Source organism: Hippocampus zosterae, chromosome 7, assembly GCF_025434085.1.
Source record: "Hippocampus zosterae strain Florida chromosome 7, ASM2543408v3, whole genome shotgun sequence".
Taxonomy (NCBI): Eukaryota; Metazoa; Chordata; class Actinopteri; order Syngnathiformes; family Syngnathidae; genus Hippocampus; species Hippocampus zosterae.
This window is the reverse complement of record NC_067457.1, coordinates 21613231-21627224: the sequence shown is the minus strand read 5'-3', so window position 1 is coordinate 21627224 and position 13994 is coordinate 21613231. Positions and strand designations below refer to the sequence as shown.

Genomic DNA, 13994 nt, shown 5'->3' with positions numbered 1-13994 from the left:
AAACAAAATGTAAAAATAAATTCCCCACACACTAATTGCATCATAAGTAGGAGTGGCTTCCAGGCCCTTCACATTCACCCACACGTACGCACTTTATTATAGCCATGGTTTTAAGCAAACCATTGAAACTCAAAAAGAGATTCCAACGTGCAGTACATTCATCAAAAGGCCAGAAACATTATTTTACATTTTGTAAAGTAATTGTTAAAATCAAATTGAATGTATGCCATTTTTATACAAATGGGCCAAGTTGGAACACAAGTGCATTTCAGGCTCCATACTGTAAACTATCAGTAAAGTCCTTTAAAATTAAGCAGCACTAAAGCGTTGTTTAATTCTACTGAATTCCAAGCACAGTTGGAAACTCAAATACAGACTGTGATGGTAGATATCACAATGAAATAAAAAATGTCTGTTTTCAATATACTGTATAAAGTGTGGACATGTCTTTTTGGGTGGTCAGTCCCAGAGCAACACCTGTACAAAATCACTTTTATCCAAAAGAAAAAAAAGTCTTAATAAAAAGACAGTCTCGCTCGTTAAAAGACAAAGGAAGGCAGAGAAAAACAATTATGGCCATCATGGTGCAGGGGTTCACATTTCAAATACAGTAATCCCTCGTTTATCGGGGTTAATGGGGACCAAAACCACCTGCGATAAAGGAAAACACGCGAAGTAGCGAGCCCCCCCTACCCCCGCTCCATACAGGTACATAATATTTATAAGGCCAAATTCAATGGTATATGTGCATGTAGAAGTAAATTTTGAAGTAATTAACATGACTTAATGCTGTATACTAATAAACCCAGCCACTAGGGAGCAGTTCCCTCCCCCGGGGGTACGCTGTTCCCTAGTGCCAGTCCCAAGCCCGGATAAATGGGGAGGGTTGCGTCAGGAATGGCATCCGACGTAAAACAAAAAAGAATTGTACAGGTTGGCGAGACAGAGAAATCAGGCTGGGAAGGATGTACAGAAGGTGAGGTTGATTAAAGACAGAGAGGGAAATGTCATTACGAGTGAGGAAAGTGTGCTGAGGAGATGGAAAGAATACTTTGAGGAGTTGTTAAAGGAGGAAAACAATAGGGAACGTAGGAATGAAGAAGGTCGATCAGGTTAGAAAAAATGAAGTCAGGTAAGCATTAAAAAGGATGAAGAGTGGTAAGGCAGTTGGTCCAGATGACATACCAGTGGAGGTATGGAAGTGCTTAGGGGAGGTGTCGGTTGATTTTCTGACTAGGTTGTTTAATAGAATAATTAACCATGAATATGTTTGAAAAAATCCGCGATGCACTGAAGCCGCGATAAACGAACCGCGAAATAACGAGGTATCACTGTAGTTTGGGTGGGGAAGGTGGGGAAAAAAAGTCACTTTTGTTCCTTCCTGAGAAAGCGGTCCCGTTTTTCCTTTGGGAGTCAAACCCTGAAAATAAAATAAAATGAAGTCATTTCAAAGTCATATTCAGGTACTTTTGCGTCACTTTTCAGTCAGGATTGTTGATCCATCAGTTCTACAATTCAGATTTTTACTCTCATGGTGGCACAATTTAATGCAAAAGTGCAAACTCTGAACCTTAGAACTATAAGGCAGGTATGCTGACCACTATGCACTGAGTTTGTGAAACTTATTAGTTGGCAAAATTTAACCTCACCTCTGATTTATGTGTATTACCGGCCTCCATACAGGTGGATCTTGGCAAATGAGATGGTCTCGTCGTAATCTTTCTGGCCCTTCTCGTAGATGACATAGATGTGTTTCCGGTCGTCCAGAGAGTCACTGTCCATTGACGTGATGCAGGAGTAACCACTTGGGCCCGGCCAAATCTGCAGGGCCTTCTTCTCCCAGGAGTTCCCGTCAGTCAGTGACCAACGTAAGGTAAGGTTAATTCCTGTGAGGAAGAGTTTAGTTAGCCATGATCACAAATGGACGGCAAAATTGTCATATTTGGTAGCCTTTTTTTTTGTTGTGCAAGTTTCACGCCATGTTCAGAAAAGAAATAAACAGTTCAACAGTAGCAATAAAAAATATTTTTGAAGCTTTACTTGTTTTATATCTGTCCTCCTGCAACTGTTAGCAGCACTTCATAGACTTGCGTCAACGGGCACAAGTTGTTGTTTTGAATTTTTTGCACTTACTCAATTGTGACATTAATGTGTTCACTCAAATTTAAAACGAACGTCCTCATATGTGGACATCATTTTTCTCAGAAACTACATCATGTAAAAAGATAATTCTTTGTTTTTACACTCATCAGGTCCCAATTAGCCTAAATATCAAAGAGAAAATAAAAATGCATGCCTTGCAAGAGTTCGGGTCTTAGGATTAAAGTGTGCGTTTTTAAGCTCTAAAATGCAGCAGTCATAAAAATAAACAATCCAAATGGCGCAACACTCTCAGGTAAAATTTGTGTACTGGACCCTTACTTTGTAGTGCATTCGATGGGTTCGTGAAGAAGATCACCCCTTCTTTTAGAAAGGCCCCAGCTGCTACTGCCGGATCCACAAGCTCGTAGTCAAAGTACAGGTCGTCTATGGGCAGGGACATGCCGCCATCTCGGCTTCGCACCACCACGCGACACCTACAGTGATAGTTGTTCTGGTTTCGGACATTGATGACAATGCTTCCGTCGGTCATTTCGAATGGCTGCAGAAAAGCAAAAGGTCAAAGCTAGTTAAGCTATTTGGTAAACAACGGTTGATGCAATTCCAACACCTCTAGCTAGCGCCAATGTTGACTTCAAAACAATGAATTCAGTCTCAAACAATGCAGCTTTTAGAGCTATTCATTCGACTCCCGTGAAAATGTATGTATCCATTCCAGGGTTATGTTTCCAAGATGTGCAAGTCAAGCATACGGCTAACAGGCTATTGTCCCCTTAACATGAATATCTGTTGGCGTGCACAAATGAAAACACCAGATGCTGCTTTGTTCTGCTGACATGACACTCAAGATCTGAACTTTGATCTCAGGCTTTGTTATTCCTATTACGACGAAACATGGATAAGACGCAACAAACGTTACGGTGAACAAAAACCGGGCAAGGGAGGTGAACTGTGGGAGTCCATCAGCAACTCTGAGCTTGGGAGGGCGGGGGGGGGATATTTTGCCTCCCATGGGAGGTTGGGGACATGCAATTTGAGTGGGCCATGTTCAAAGCCTCCATTGTGAAGATGGTTGCTCGGAGTTGAAGCCCCAACGTTAGTGGCTGATGTGGCAGCAACCTGAGTAGCTGCTGGTTAACAGCAATGGTGGAAGCGGCGACTGTCAAGCCTTTCAACTTGCTTCTCAATTTACCAGTCAGTTGACATTCTAAAAAAAAAAAAGATGCCGGGAGGAGACAGCTAAGGTGATTGTCATGTCGCTAAGAAGCAACTCCAGCTCCCGTTGGGCCATTTTCCACGCATTGATGTTATTTTGTGTTTTCATTTTGTATTTGTGTGTTTGGCTTCTTGTCCCATTCAATAAACAGTTGAAAGTGCATCGATGAGTGTGGCTCGAGTTGGTGGCGCATCCGAATTGAAAATCGACACCGTAGCGTAGTTGAATGAAATTTTCAAATTGCAAATGTTGCACTTTGAAAACAAAAAAAATGTGATTACTTTGCAGGCAAGTTGTGTCTTATATCACAAAGCAATTTTAAAAAATGGATTAATGGATGTCCCATGTACCTGGCACTCATCAGGATTAAAGTCTAGCGGCCTTTTCTCCTGGTTGTAGGGGATGCTTTTCAGCGCTGCGCCATTGAACCAAGTGTGTCCATGATCATCACTCAGGATGCAAAAAACACCATCCCCTTCCAACGTTCCGTGACCGCACACCACCAACCTTCCCTGGTTTGGCTCATAGCGTTTCTGTTGTGGGTGATAAAAAGTGGAAAAATAAGCAACAGGGAGGACGAAAAAAAATTCAATCGTTTAATATTGGTTTGCGTTCTCGACTTTGCACAAAAAAAAAAAAAATCAAACTTTCAATCCATACAAAACCTGAACTCCAAACCTTCCTCCTTTACAGTTAAAAAGCATTACTATGCCGTACCAATAACTGATGAAGCACTTTTAAGGACCAAAAAGAGGAAATACTGTATACTTACGAGAAAAATTTTGCTCTCTGTAAAACCAGCTCATGTTTTATTTTTTTACCTGGATGCCAGAACCTGGTCCGGGAGCAAAATTCTTGACTCCTAGCTGGACCGAGAGATTTCTGGGGGAACTCCAACTCAGGCCGTCATCCATGCTTTCTATCATCATGGTACTAGCAGGACGGCAGTTGTACAGGTGGAAACAGGAAGTGTAGATCAGAATAACTGAGCCCACTTCCTGGTCTACCACCACCGAACCTAGGTTCAGGCCGTCCTTGACAAGTCCATCATCGACAATGAAGCTGGTCGGTGACCACGTGGATCCTAGTGGAATGAAGGAGAAGAGGCCGGAATGAAGGAGAAGAGGCCGGAATGATCTCAGAGCAAGGGTGACACAATCAGGGCGGAAGAGGTGCAACGATATTGTTGTAAAATGACCACCAGGTGATGATGCAAACTTCTGCCACTGTTTACATTTATCACGCCCCCTCCCCAACTCTCTGCAGCAACTATAAAAAGTGCCATTTGTGCTGATAACAGTTAAGTGGATGCAGATTGTGAAGTTTGTCCTACCTTTGTCAGTGGACCGCCGCATCGCAATGAACTTTGCTCCAGTATCGCTGGATGAGGACTTCCTACCCTCTGCGAAAGCCAGCAGATTTCCCATGGGGGTGAAGGTGATCAGAGGGATCCTGAAGGTGTCCACCTCCCCTTGCACCCGGCTCACCCACAGCAGCTGTTCTTCAAACAGCAGGGGTTTAATCTAGAACAAGAGAGCAAAGCGACTGAGAAAATGTGCAGGGACACGCTGAAAATAAAAAATAAAAAACCAAAAAAAGTCACAATTGATCGAAATTATTCAAATTTCTCATATTGTATGACTCATAAGTATATCAATCACGTCATAATTAGAGTAAATATGTATAGGAAGACATTTGTAGGACAAGAAAGAAAGAAATAACAGTAACTTACGGCAGGAACTGAGCGTGTTTGCTTACTTGTGCACGTTACTTGGTCGTGTTTTTTTAAATAAACTGAATGCAAAGAATTAGTCTAGGTCGTAGTAAGACGTTAAGTTAAACACACCACAATACTACTTCAGTGACTCTTGTTTCGAAAAAAAAGTACAGACTGTGATGTCTTACCCTGACAGAGCAGATGATGACAGCGGGAAGTAATAGCGACAGAACGGTCGCGAGCACACTTCCTGTTTTAAAGTTCCTTCCCCGTATGACAGACATTTCTTATGGTTGAGCAGAAAATCAACATACGCGTGACGATCACTACTTCAAAATGCAGACAAACAAAGGAAAAATGAACATTCAGACGGTCAAAATTTGCGACCCTGAATCAGCAGCAAAGTATTGGCTCATGTGACCAAGGTGGGCGGTCACATGATCACAGCGTCAGCCTAAACCCGGAATTGATTTGGTTTAGGCTGATTTGATTTGGTTTCTAAATATTTTTACCACACGATGGCAGTATTACCTAAAACAAAAACGGACACATAGCTAGACACAGTACAATATTGTGTAGTTCAGTCTAACTACAGTCATACCTCGGTTTTCGACCATAATACGTTCCAGAAGGCTGTTCGAAAAGCGAAACCACGCTCTTTAAAAAAAAATCTTTATTGAACACGTCTGTTCACCATGGAACGCTAAACGAGGAAGCGTCACTTCCTCGTCTACCCGAGGAAGCATCACTTCTTCTTGTAAGGAAGGCTGGAGGAGTCAAGTAACACATTCAATTGTGCTCAGGTTGTTCGAGAACCAAAATTCGGTCGTCATCTGAGGCATAAAAAAGTCTAAATTTTTGGTAGAAAACCGATTTGGTCGAGAACAGAGACGTTCGAAAACGGAGGTTTGATTGTACAACGAACATTTTGGAAGCCCCTGCAACAAGGTAGTGGCCCATTAAAAGGAGTCTTGTCCAAATATATTTGAGTCCCTAAAAATGGAGGTGCACTGCATTGAAGGGTGCATTTAGTCAGTGATTTAACATTTTTGCGAGTACCTCTTAAATTAAAGCGGATAGTCTGAGTGAGGCAAAACTCTCCATCTCAATGTTCTTAGGAAAAGACTCAGCAATGTAACTAAAAATAAAGGAAAAAGGGCAGATAACTCTCTAAACAAAAGTTAAACCAAGCACCAGTGTCAACGTTTACTCTTTGATAAAGAAATGCGGACCAGTTCAGAAGAAAATATTGTAGCCTCTGATTTTGAAAGTATGCAGGGAATTTGAGTTTGAATAAAACCTTTTTGCTATTTATTGTATTATCATTCTAGGAATTTGAAACAATAAAATAGTTTTTGCAGATTACTGTATCTTCTTTTTTGCGACCCTGATACATTTTGGTCTGAAATGGAATGTAGCCATAAGAATGTGTAATATGCGAGTAATACAGCTGGCGGGTCAGGTTACTTAAATTGTAAACATCTGGCATTCAGTTTTAGCAGATAGCAGTTCCTCACAAGTTGCTGTGTCTTGTCCGTCCGTATTCCTCGTAACAGTGGTGTGGCCAAAGTGAGACAAAGATTCATTAAGTGATGACACTAGGGTGGGGGCACAAACTTACATTGCAGATGTTCTCCGCCAAACATGGCTGAGAAGTCATTGTTTATCATATCATCCACAGTCAGAGTTACACGAAATGAAAAGTACACAGAAACCAATCTGGCCCAACACACTCACAATTTCTAAATTTATTTCAGTGTTTCATTTTATTTCATGAAACCCTTTCTGTGGCTGTTGTGATAAACAATGACTTCTCGGCCATGTTCTCAGTGGGCCAAGAAGTGAAAGATAAAATCGTGGTGAATTCTTTTCACACAAAGTTTCCAGTTTGTATCAATGGGGCACCCCGGTGCAATGCAACTGTGTGGAAAACGGCAAGGCAGAAGTCTGCACCAGATTCCTGTTCACGTTTTTGATGCCCTGTCATTTTGACGAAAGCACGTCCCAGATATGTTATTGAAAACTGTGAATTCTTTGAAATTATGAAAAAAAACCCATCCATAATATCCCATTAAAATGCTCTAGACTAGTGCCATACACTCCTATTTAACACAGAGTTGTGTTGCACCGTGAACAGCATTCCAGTAGTCATGGGGCAGTGCTGAGCTGAGTCACACGCCGAGAGAGAGAGAAAGAGAGAGAGAGAGAGAGAGAGAGAGAGAGAGAGAGAGAGAAGCTGAGAGCTCCATCGAAGTGTAAAAGTCACATCCAGTGAACGTCTCAGTCAGACTGACCTGCTCTATCTATCTATCTATCTATCTATCTATCTATCTATCTATCTATCTATCTATCTATCTATCTATCTATCTATCTATCTATCTATCTATCTATCTATCTATCTATCTATCTATCTATCTATCTATCTATCTATCTATCTATCTATCTATCTATCTATCTATCTATCTATCTATCTATCTATCTATCTATCTATCTATCTATCTATCTATCTATCTATCTATCTATCTATCTATCTATCTATCTATCTATCTATCTATCTATCTATCTATCTATCTATCTATCTATCTATCTATCTATCTATCTATCTATCTATCTATCTATCTATCTATTTATCTACCTATCTACCTATCTATCTATCTTTCCACAGCAGATAAAATTGGATGCTAAAAACTCATCCTAGTTTTGTCGACACGAAGGATTTTGAGCAGGAGATCAGGTAGGGAGTCTCTTCTTATGTTTGACCTCACAAAACTTCTAAACGTGCTCTCCTTTCAAAGTAGCTTCATCCCCAACACACAACCCCCAGGATGCATTTGACAATTTAAAACCACGTCTTCCACGTAGCATCTTCTATTTTAATGAAACCACAGGAGAAGAATGAGAAGAACGAAAGCAATTCTTTTCCTTTTGTGTTGAAACACCGACTCTAGCACTTCTGCAATTGCGGGCACATCGTTTTGTGAAAATGTAAGCAGTCTTGGTCTCTGTGTAAATTGCTGGACTTGTGTAAATGTCAACGGGAGTGAAGGCAAATACAGAGAAAATGAAACATAAAGAGCAGGGAGGTGGAGTCTGCACTTTGACAATATTGTGGCATGGCACCTCGGCGTTAAAATGTGAGAGTGAAACAGACGAGCGAGAGGTGAAATGTTTTGGGTGATTTTTTTTTTCACAGACATTAAGCTGTCGCGAGGAAGACGAGTTGAGTGGTTTGCAGAAGAAGGCATGTTAAGGTGCAGTGAAAACATATGCCTTATACTCAATGAAATGTGTTCATTTTTTACAGTTATCACTAATATGAAGTCTCATAAGTTCTTGTTTTTTTTAACCCAGCAAAATGGTTGCTGGCTGGTTGCATCATAACCACTTTTTTTCCTTCTTTTTTTTTAAGTTATGTGGTGTGCAGTTGCTCCTTCCTTGAGCTACTTTAAGCCATTGTGAAGTTTTTAATGCTGGTTAAAAGCCGCTTTATGATATACAGTATTATGAAATATTGTATTGCATGACATCATGACTTCCTCCCCTGGATTTTGTCCCATGATACCGAATGAAATGCTCCTTCGGTACGCTCACGCGTATTTGCTTTCAGCACTCGCGTGTTGATTTGAAGCACTGTCTGTACGTGACTCAGTCGGCTGCAGCGACACTGCAAAATGATGCGCAGCTGCAGTTCACTTTTAAAGACATTCCATTCATTTTCCGGATGTTCGGTAAAACTGATGAACTCCGTTTCAATCACTTTGTTTGCTTCTGGGCAGATGGAGGACACGAATGATGATGAACAGATGATAGAGGAAAGTCTAGTGGATGAATCTCAATCCCAAACGAACAACAAACCCAAATTGGAAAATGGTAACATATGATTTGATTCTCGACTTATCAATATGCTCGATGTACTCATTTAGTTCACCCCTCTCTCTCCTTCCTCGAGGTCAATGTGTTCTGGCAATTCCAAGCTATTCTCTCATCAACCCCAGTTTTGATCTCTCACTATGCAACTCCACACTGGGGAGGAAAGGCTTCCAGGTAAGACGCGGAACGCACGATCACTGGTACACTACGACATCTTATTTTGTGATCTGGTGGAGTGTACGTACATGGTTTCATCTTGCTTGTCACGTTAGATCCCGGTCGCAGACATTGAGGTTCCGCTGAAAACAGCGTTGGAAGTTCCCGCAGTCAGAAGATTTATGATTTTCAACTCATCTCTTTTCCATTTCATCATGGCACCGGTAAGGAATCTGTCCGTTATAACGGTAGTTCATTATAACCATTTCCCAACAAAATGGCCGCCAACTGCGATGAATGAATATTTATAGATGTAAAAACATGAACTTATCGTACAGTACAAACATGTCAATTACAAATACTTGTATATGAAGAAAAACGTGATTTTATAAGATGTGAAACAAACAACGGCAGTGTTCCTACTGCATCTCTGAAAACATTCAGTTAGCAGTTAGCAAATGTTACCCGCCATAGGCAACTGCCAGTGCCGCCGACGTCCGCGAGACTCCCTTTCGAAAATGAGAGACAATTTCATCCTTCACAGACAGCAAGATTTGCTCCCGTTCACCAAACCACCGCACCGGAAGTACAACAATGCACCGAGTCGATTGGTAGCGTTGCGAAGCAATTTTGTTCCTCAGCGAGATCGCGGCAGTTAGCTTCCCACGGTTTGTTGTAACGAAGGCCTTTTCACTATTTTGTGGGAACATTCAGGTTGTTATAATGAAGTTTATATTATAAAGGTGTTTGTTCTAAGCAAAATCAGCAAATGGAAAATGAACTACAGGAAATTGGGACTTTGAAATGTGAATGTAAACATTGAAACAAGATTCGACTGTATTTATGATTTTTATTATTTTTTTTATGTGTTATTTATCCTAACATGCAGGCCAATCTTTTTTGTTTTTATTTTACTTAGTTTGAAGATTTGGGTATGTATTTACATTTTGTTCATCAGTAATGTATGTTTTGGGGAAAATCTTGTAACGACAACTAGAAATGTTGTCCTGCGTTATCTCCAGTTCATATGTCCATTGTCAGCTAAAAGAAAAAAGTAGTGATGATATCTCAGTGTCAAGGGATACGGTAATTATTGACGAAAATCCACTTCCTGTGCGTGATCTCCTTCCCGCAGTTTCTGTACGTGGTGTTGTGGTGCGCCATCTTCTCCACCCTCTATCTGACCCTCAGCAACTACTGGATCTTGTGTCTGTGTGTCAGCCTGATCTCCATCTTCCTCACCACCACGATCATGTTTGTTCTCAACCAGAATAAAAAGGAGGTAAAAGGAGTGTTGTTCTGTGAGATTCAAACATACGCTCCAAAAAGTTGTTGTTGAATTTTGCTTCGGGTGTACATGATACATGTCCCATTCGCATTCCGTCTGTGTCAGATCAACCTGAACTTGGACGTGCGGCTGATCCAAGTAAATGAGACGATGGTCAAGCACAAGCTGCTGGTCGCCGTGGACGACTGGGTGTACAATTGCAAAGGAAGCATGCAGGTAGGTAGGCAATGCGACAATGATGAGATTTAGTCAGAGTGGCTGGCGGTAGAACTGCAAGTTGAATAAATGTTCGAAAACAAACTGTTCGTCAAAGTCTGAAGTAGTAGTAAATACTGTATAGCACTTAAAAGTGAAATACAAAGAAATGTAAATGTCCTGTAAATGTATTAAAAAATATTTAAGACACCGAAACGAAGAACTAATTTGCCATGTGTATAATTTGGATTATTTGCTCCTTTTCTATAGCTGTACTTTGTGTATTGGGACATGACTTATTGTTTGCAAACGCTGACTGAAATGCTGGAGGAGGACAGTTTAGCGGGCATTGACATCTGGGTGAGTTATCTGTCTCCTGTGGCCTTCAAAGTAGGCCAACCTCATTTAGTATGGCTATTTATTTCTGGAATGGAAAATGAAAGCTTTCAATGTTCTTGTTTTGTGGGAGACCCTTAAGTTGTCCGCTGTCACTCTTTCATCAGAGCAAACTCCAAAAAAAGATGTCCAATCTAGTCCTAGTGGCCGAGGTCCCGAGCAGGGACCTCGATGAATGTCACTCAGAGGTGGAGCACGGTTCAGAAGAGCAGAGGCTTCTGTTAAAAAATGAAGACAAAGGCTATACTTCTTCTTCTAAAGTCACAACTAACTACAGTCTCATCCCTGATGCATCCTTACCCGCCCAGGTAAGACAAGCAGTCGTACGGCAAATTCTTGTAGAATGAATAAATAAAGAAGACCAGCACAGTCAAACCCTGAGCCCTGTTGCGTATAGCAAAATCAAGTTATTGACGCCCTCACCAAAGTGAAGTTCCATTCATGACAATGCAGTTTGCTTGTCTAAATGGAACTCCTCACCTACTTCAACATAAAACCGAGGCCCCAGGATGCCGCAGGATGGAGGCGTAGCACTCGCAAGAGCTCGGGACCTAGCCTTGCCAAAAATAGCGAAAATGCGCAATTGGTGCCTTCTCACGAAACAGTTTATACTGTAATTGCCTGCAGATGCCAGAAGATAGCAGCAAAACACTCCAGGAAGGTCCTCAAATTACTTTATTATACGGTAGTTCCTGGGTTTCAAGATGACCACAAGATGGCGACCAAGCGCCATTTTTCTTTACATGAATCTCCCCCTAACTCACGACAACATAATATAATATAATATAATAATAATACATTTTATTTATAAGCGCCTTTCAAGACACCCAAGGACACTTTACAATAACAAAAAACACAAAACAATACGGGTTGAGCAGTTCCTTGACACCAATATGCCACACGATGCAGACAAAGCACTGTGTTTGTTAATATGAAACTAGTCAACCCACTTGAACATAGTTCCTTGACATTAAGATGTCACAAGATGGTGTTAAAAGCAAGCCCCATTTTTGTCAAATAAACTCCTCCAGTCACGGTATAAAAAATAAAGAAAGACAGAAATCTGCCAATATGTATTTCCGACAGTATTAATCATTGCTCTTTTGCTGTAGGCTCGTGCCCACCAGTTGTTGATGACCTACAGCGCCGCCTACGTCAAGCTGCTGGTGTCTAATAGGCTGTCTGGGACGTCACACCATGACCTCCAACCACCAAGGAACCACTGCCCTGCTGCACCTCTCTGCCTCTGCCAGTTCATCCAACTGAAGATTCTCAAATAGTACAACAGAATGGACGCAACCAGTTTCATCGTCAAAATTGTATAATCTGTTACTTTAAATGTACTTTTCTTTGTCCATTCATCAAGAAGAACGTTTGTGCTCTGTTGTTTCACCCTTTCAGGGATAGCGGTTACTACAGTGGACAGCTTACAGGGTGTGTGAAAAGGATTAACCTCAGAGAGCCTCCACTATCTGTTATAGGACATCTAAAAACTATTAAATGGGCTTGAAGTCAAAACTTTCAGGTGATTCCACATCAACCTCATTCAATGATGCAAAACCGGGACACAATCCAGAAAGTAGCCAGTATCACCCTTCATCCTTTTATTCAAATCACAGCCCTGTTATCTGGGATGCACTGAACCCCACCTAAAGAAAGTTGGCACTCTATGAAGGAAACTGAAGAGAGGCATGGAGCGTGAGGCCAACTTCAACAATTTCAGACGCTCGCTCTCCTCGGGTGGCTAAATGACCATCTGTGATCCTGTGCGTACAAAGCTGGCTCAGTTTCCATCTTTTGCCTCCCAGTTCCCATCCCATATCCGAGCATACTTTCTCCATTGGCCAGACGTTGGCTTTTCTTGGACATTTATTATTATTTTTTGTCACTACAAAAACAACAGCAACAGAAAAAAATCTCCAGCTTGAATTTCAAAGTGAAATTCAGGTGGCATGTATTGTATTCTTCTACCGCGGCTTGGCTTTTGATTGACTTTTGTCGAAAATCAGCTGGGATAGCCTCGGGTTCATAAAAACGGATATGAATTAGAATATTTGTTTGGACTGAAAAGATGCAAGTCCATCAAATCGAATCAGATAGTTCCAATTGTTTTAAATATTTTTTAAATGGTTAACACAGCTCTTGAAGTGAAATGTCCTTTTTATTGTCAAGATCTCATAAATATGGCCGTGAGTGTTCGCACGTCACAGAGAGAAGGCAGAAGATTGAGGGAAGAAAAAAATTGAACATGGGGACAGCAGCTTTGCGTAGGCGTGGCCGCTTTAGAGCGCCCCGTTGTTCCGGCATAAAAAAGCCGTTGAGGCTATATTTTTTGTACGATTCATCTGGTTCCATCATTCGTAAAATGGAAACTGAAATGTGTCCTTTCCCGGCAAGCCATCCATAGTCCATCATCTGGTTTTGCATCCCAAGCGCACTGACGTACTCTCTCAATGGCATTGAGTGACTGCACAACTGTCTTACCACGACATAAAGATAAAAACATCCCTCTTTAATCCCAAGAATTAAGCAAATATGCACATAATAGGGAGACACACTGTAATAGTGCATGAGAGCAAGAGGGGAAAAAGACAGGCACAGAAAAACGGGTCAGCTATAAATAGCTTTTTAGTTAGATGTTGAAGAGACACACACACACACACCCATAAAAAATGCTCTCCTCCAAATTGTTTTGTGTCATGGACCATAATTCATATATTTTATTCATGACTCAAAAGAGCCCGACTCCTGTGCAACACACCCATAAATAAATAATCACAATTTAACAAAATCGGGTACACTATGTATTTACTTGTCAGCCACCCCGTTGGAAAAAAAAAACAGAATCACAGCTACTTGACAAGGTCAAATGAAATCAAATAAAGAATAAGCACATAAACTAAAATACAGATTTGCATTGGAAAGCAAAGCGCTCAAGAAGCCGCAGCTAAGCACTAGCTAACCTCGATATCCAAGAAGTGAATGTTGAGCACAAACACGCTCCTACAGTATCTGTGCATTATGCACTTAACAGCAATGCGGCTGCGCAATTCATG

General features: G+C 41.2%; 2 protein-coding genes and 1 long non-coding RNA gene across 5 annotated transcripts; 2 read left to right on the top strand and 1 right to left on the bottom strand.

The window, feature by feature from the left end:
* The first annotated feature begins 719 nt into the window (after window positions 1–719).
* LOC127605066 (uncharacterized) lies at window positions 720–1338 on the top strand. The gene is made up of 2 exons (XR_007963447.1): window positions 720–853; window positions 947–1338. It is a non-coding gene; the product is annotated as an uncharacterized LOC127605066 (long non-coding RNA).
* neu1 (neuraminidase 1) lies at window positions 1261–5765 on the bottom strand. 2 transcript variants are annotated; one of them, XM_052072605.1, is made up of 7 exons: window positions 5635–5765; window positions 4650–4839; window positions 4138–4400; window positions 3667–3849; window positions 2422–2641; window positions 1650–1886; window positions 1261–1420 (listed from the first exon to the last, which is right to left on the bottom strand). In XM_052072605.1, the coding sequence occupies exons 2-6, from the start codon at window positions 4741–4743 to the stop codon at window positions 1666–1668; spliced, it is 981 nt and encodes a 326-aa protein (XP_051928565.1). In that variant the 5' UTR covers window positions 4744–4839; window positions 5635–5765; the 3' UTR covers window positions 1261–1420; window positions 1650–1665. The 2 variants fall into 2 exon arrangements, with proteins under 2 accessions (XP_051928565.1, XP_051928564.1); XM_052072604.1 differs by lacking the exon at window positions 5635–5765 and adding an exon at window positions 5222–5484.
* A 1875-nt stretch (window positions 5766–7640) lies between these two features.
* LOC127605038 (transmembrane protein 268) lies at window positions 7641–13837 on the top strand. Of its 2 annotated transcripts, XM_052072610.1 has the most exons (10): window positions 7641–7767; window positions 8227–8284; window positions 8810–8903; window positions 8983–9077; window positions 9176–9283; window positions 10195–10341; window positions 10453–10563; window positions 10813–10902; window positions 11046–11246; window positions 12051–13837. In XM_052072610.1, exons 3-10 carry the CDS (start codon window positions 8810–8812, stop codon window positions 12216–12218), a joined length of 1014 nt encoding a protein of 337 aa, XP_051928570.1. In that variant the 5' UTR covers window positions 7641–7767; window positions 8227–8284; the 3' UTR covers window positions 12219–13837. The 2 variants fall into 2 exon arrangements, with proteins under 2 accessions (XP_051928570.1, XP_051928571.1); XM_052072611.1 differs by lacking the exon at window positions 8227–8284 and having other exon boundaries at window positions 7676–7767.
* The last annotated feature ends 157 nt before the right edge of the window (window positions 13838–13994 follow it).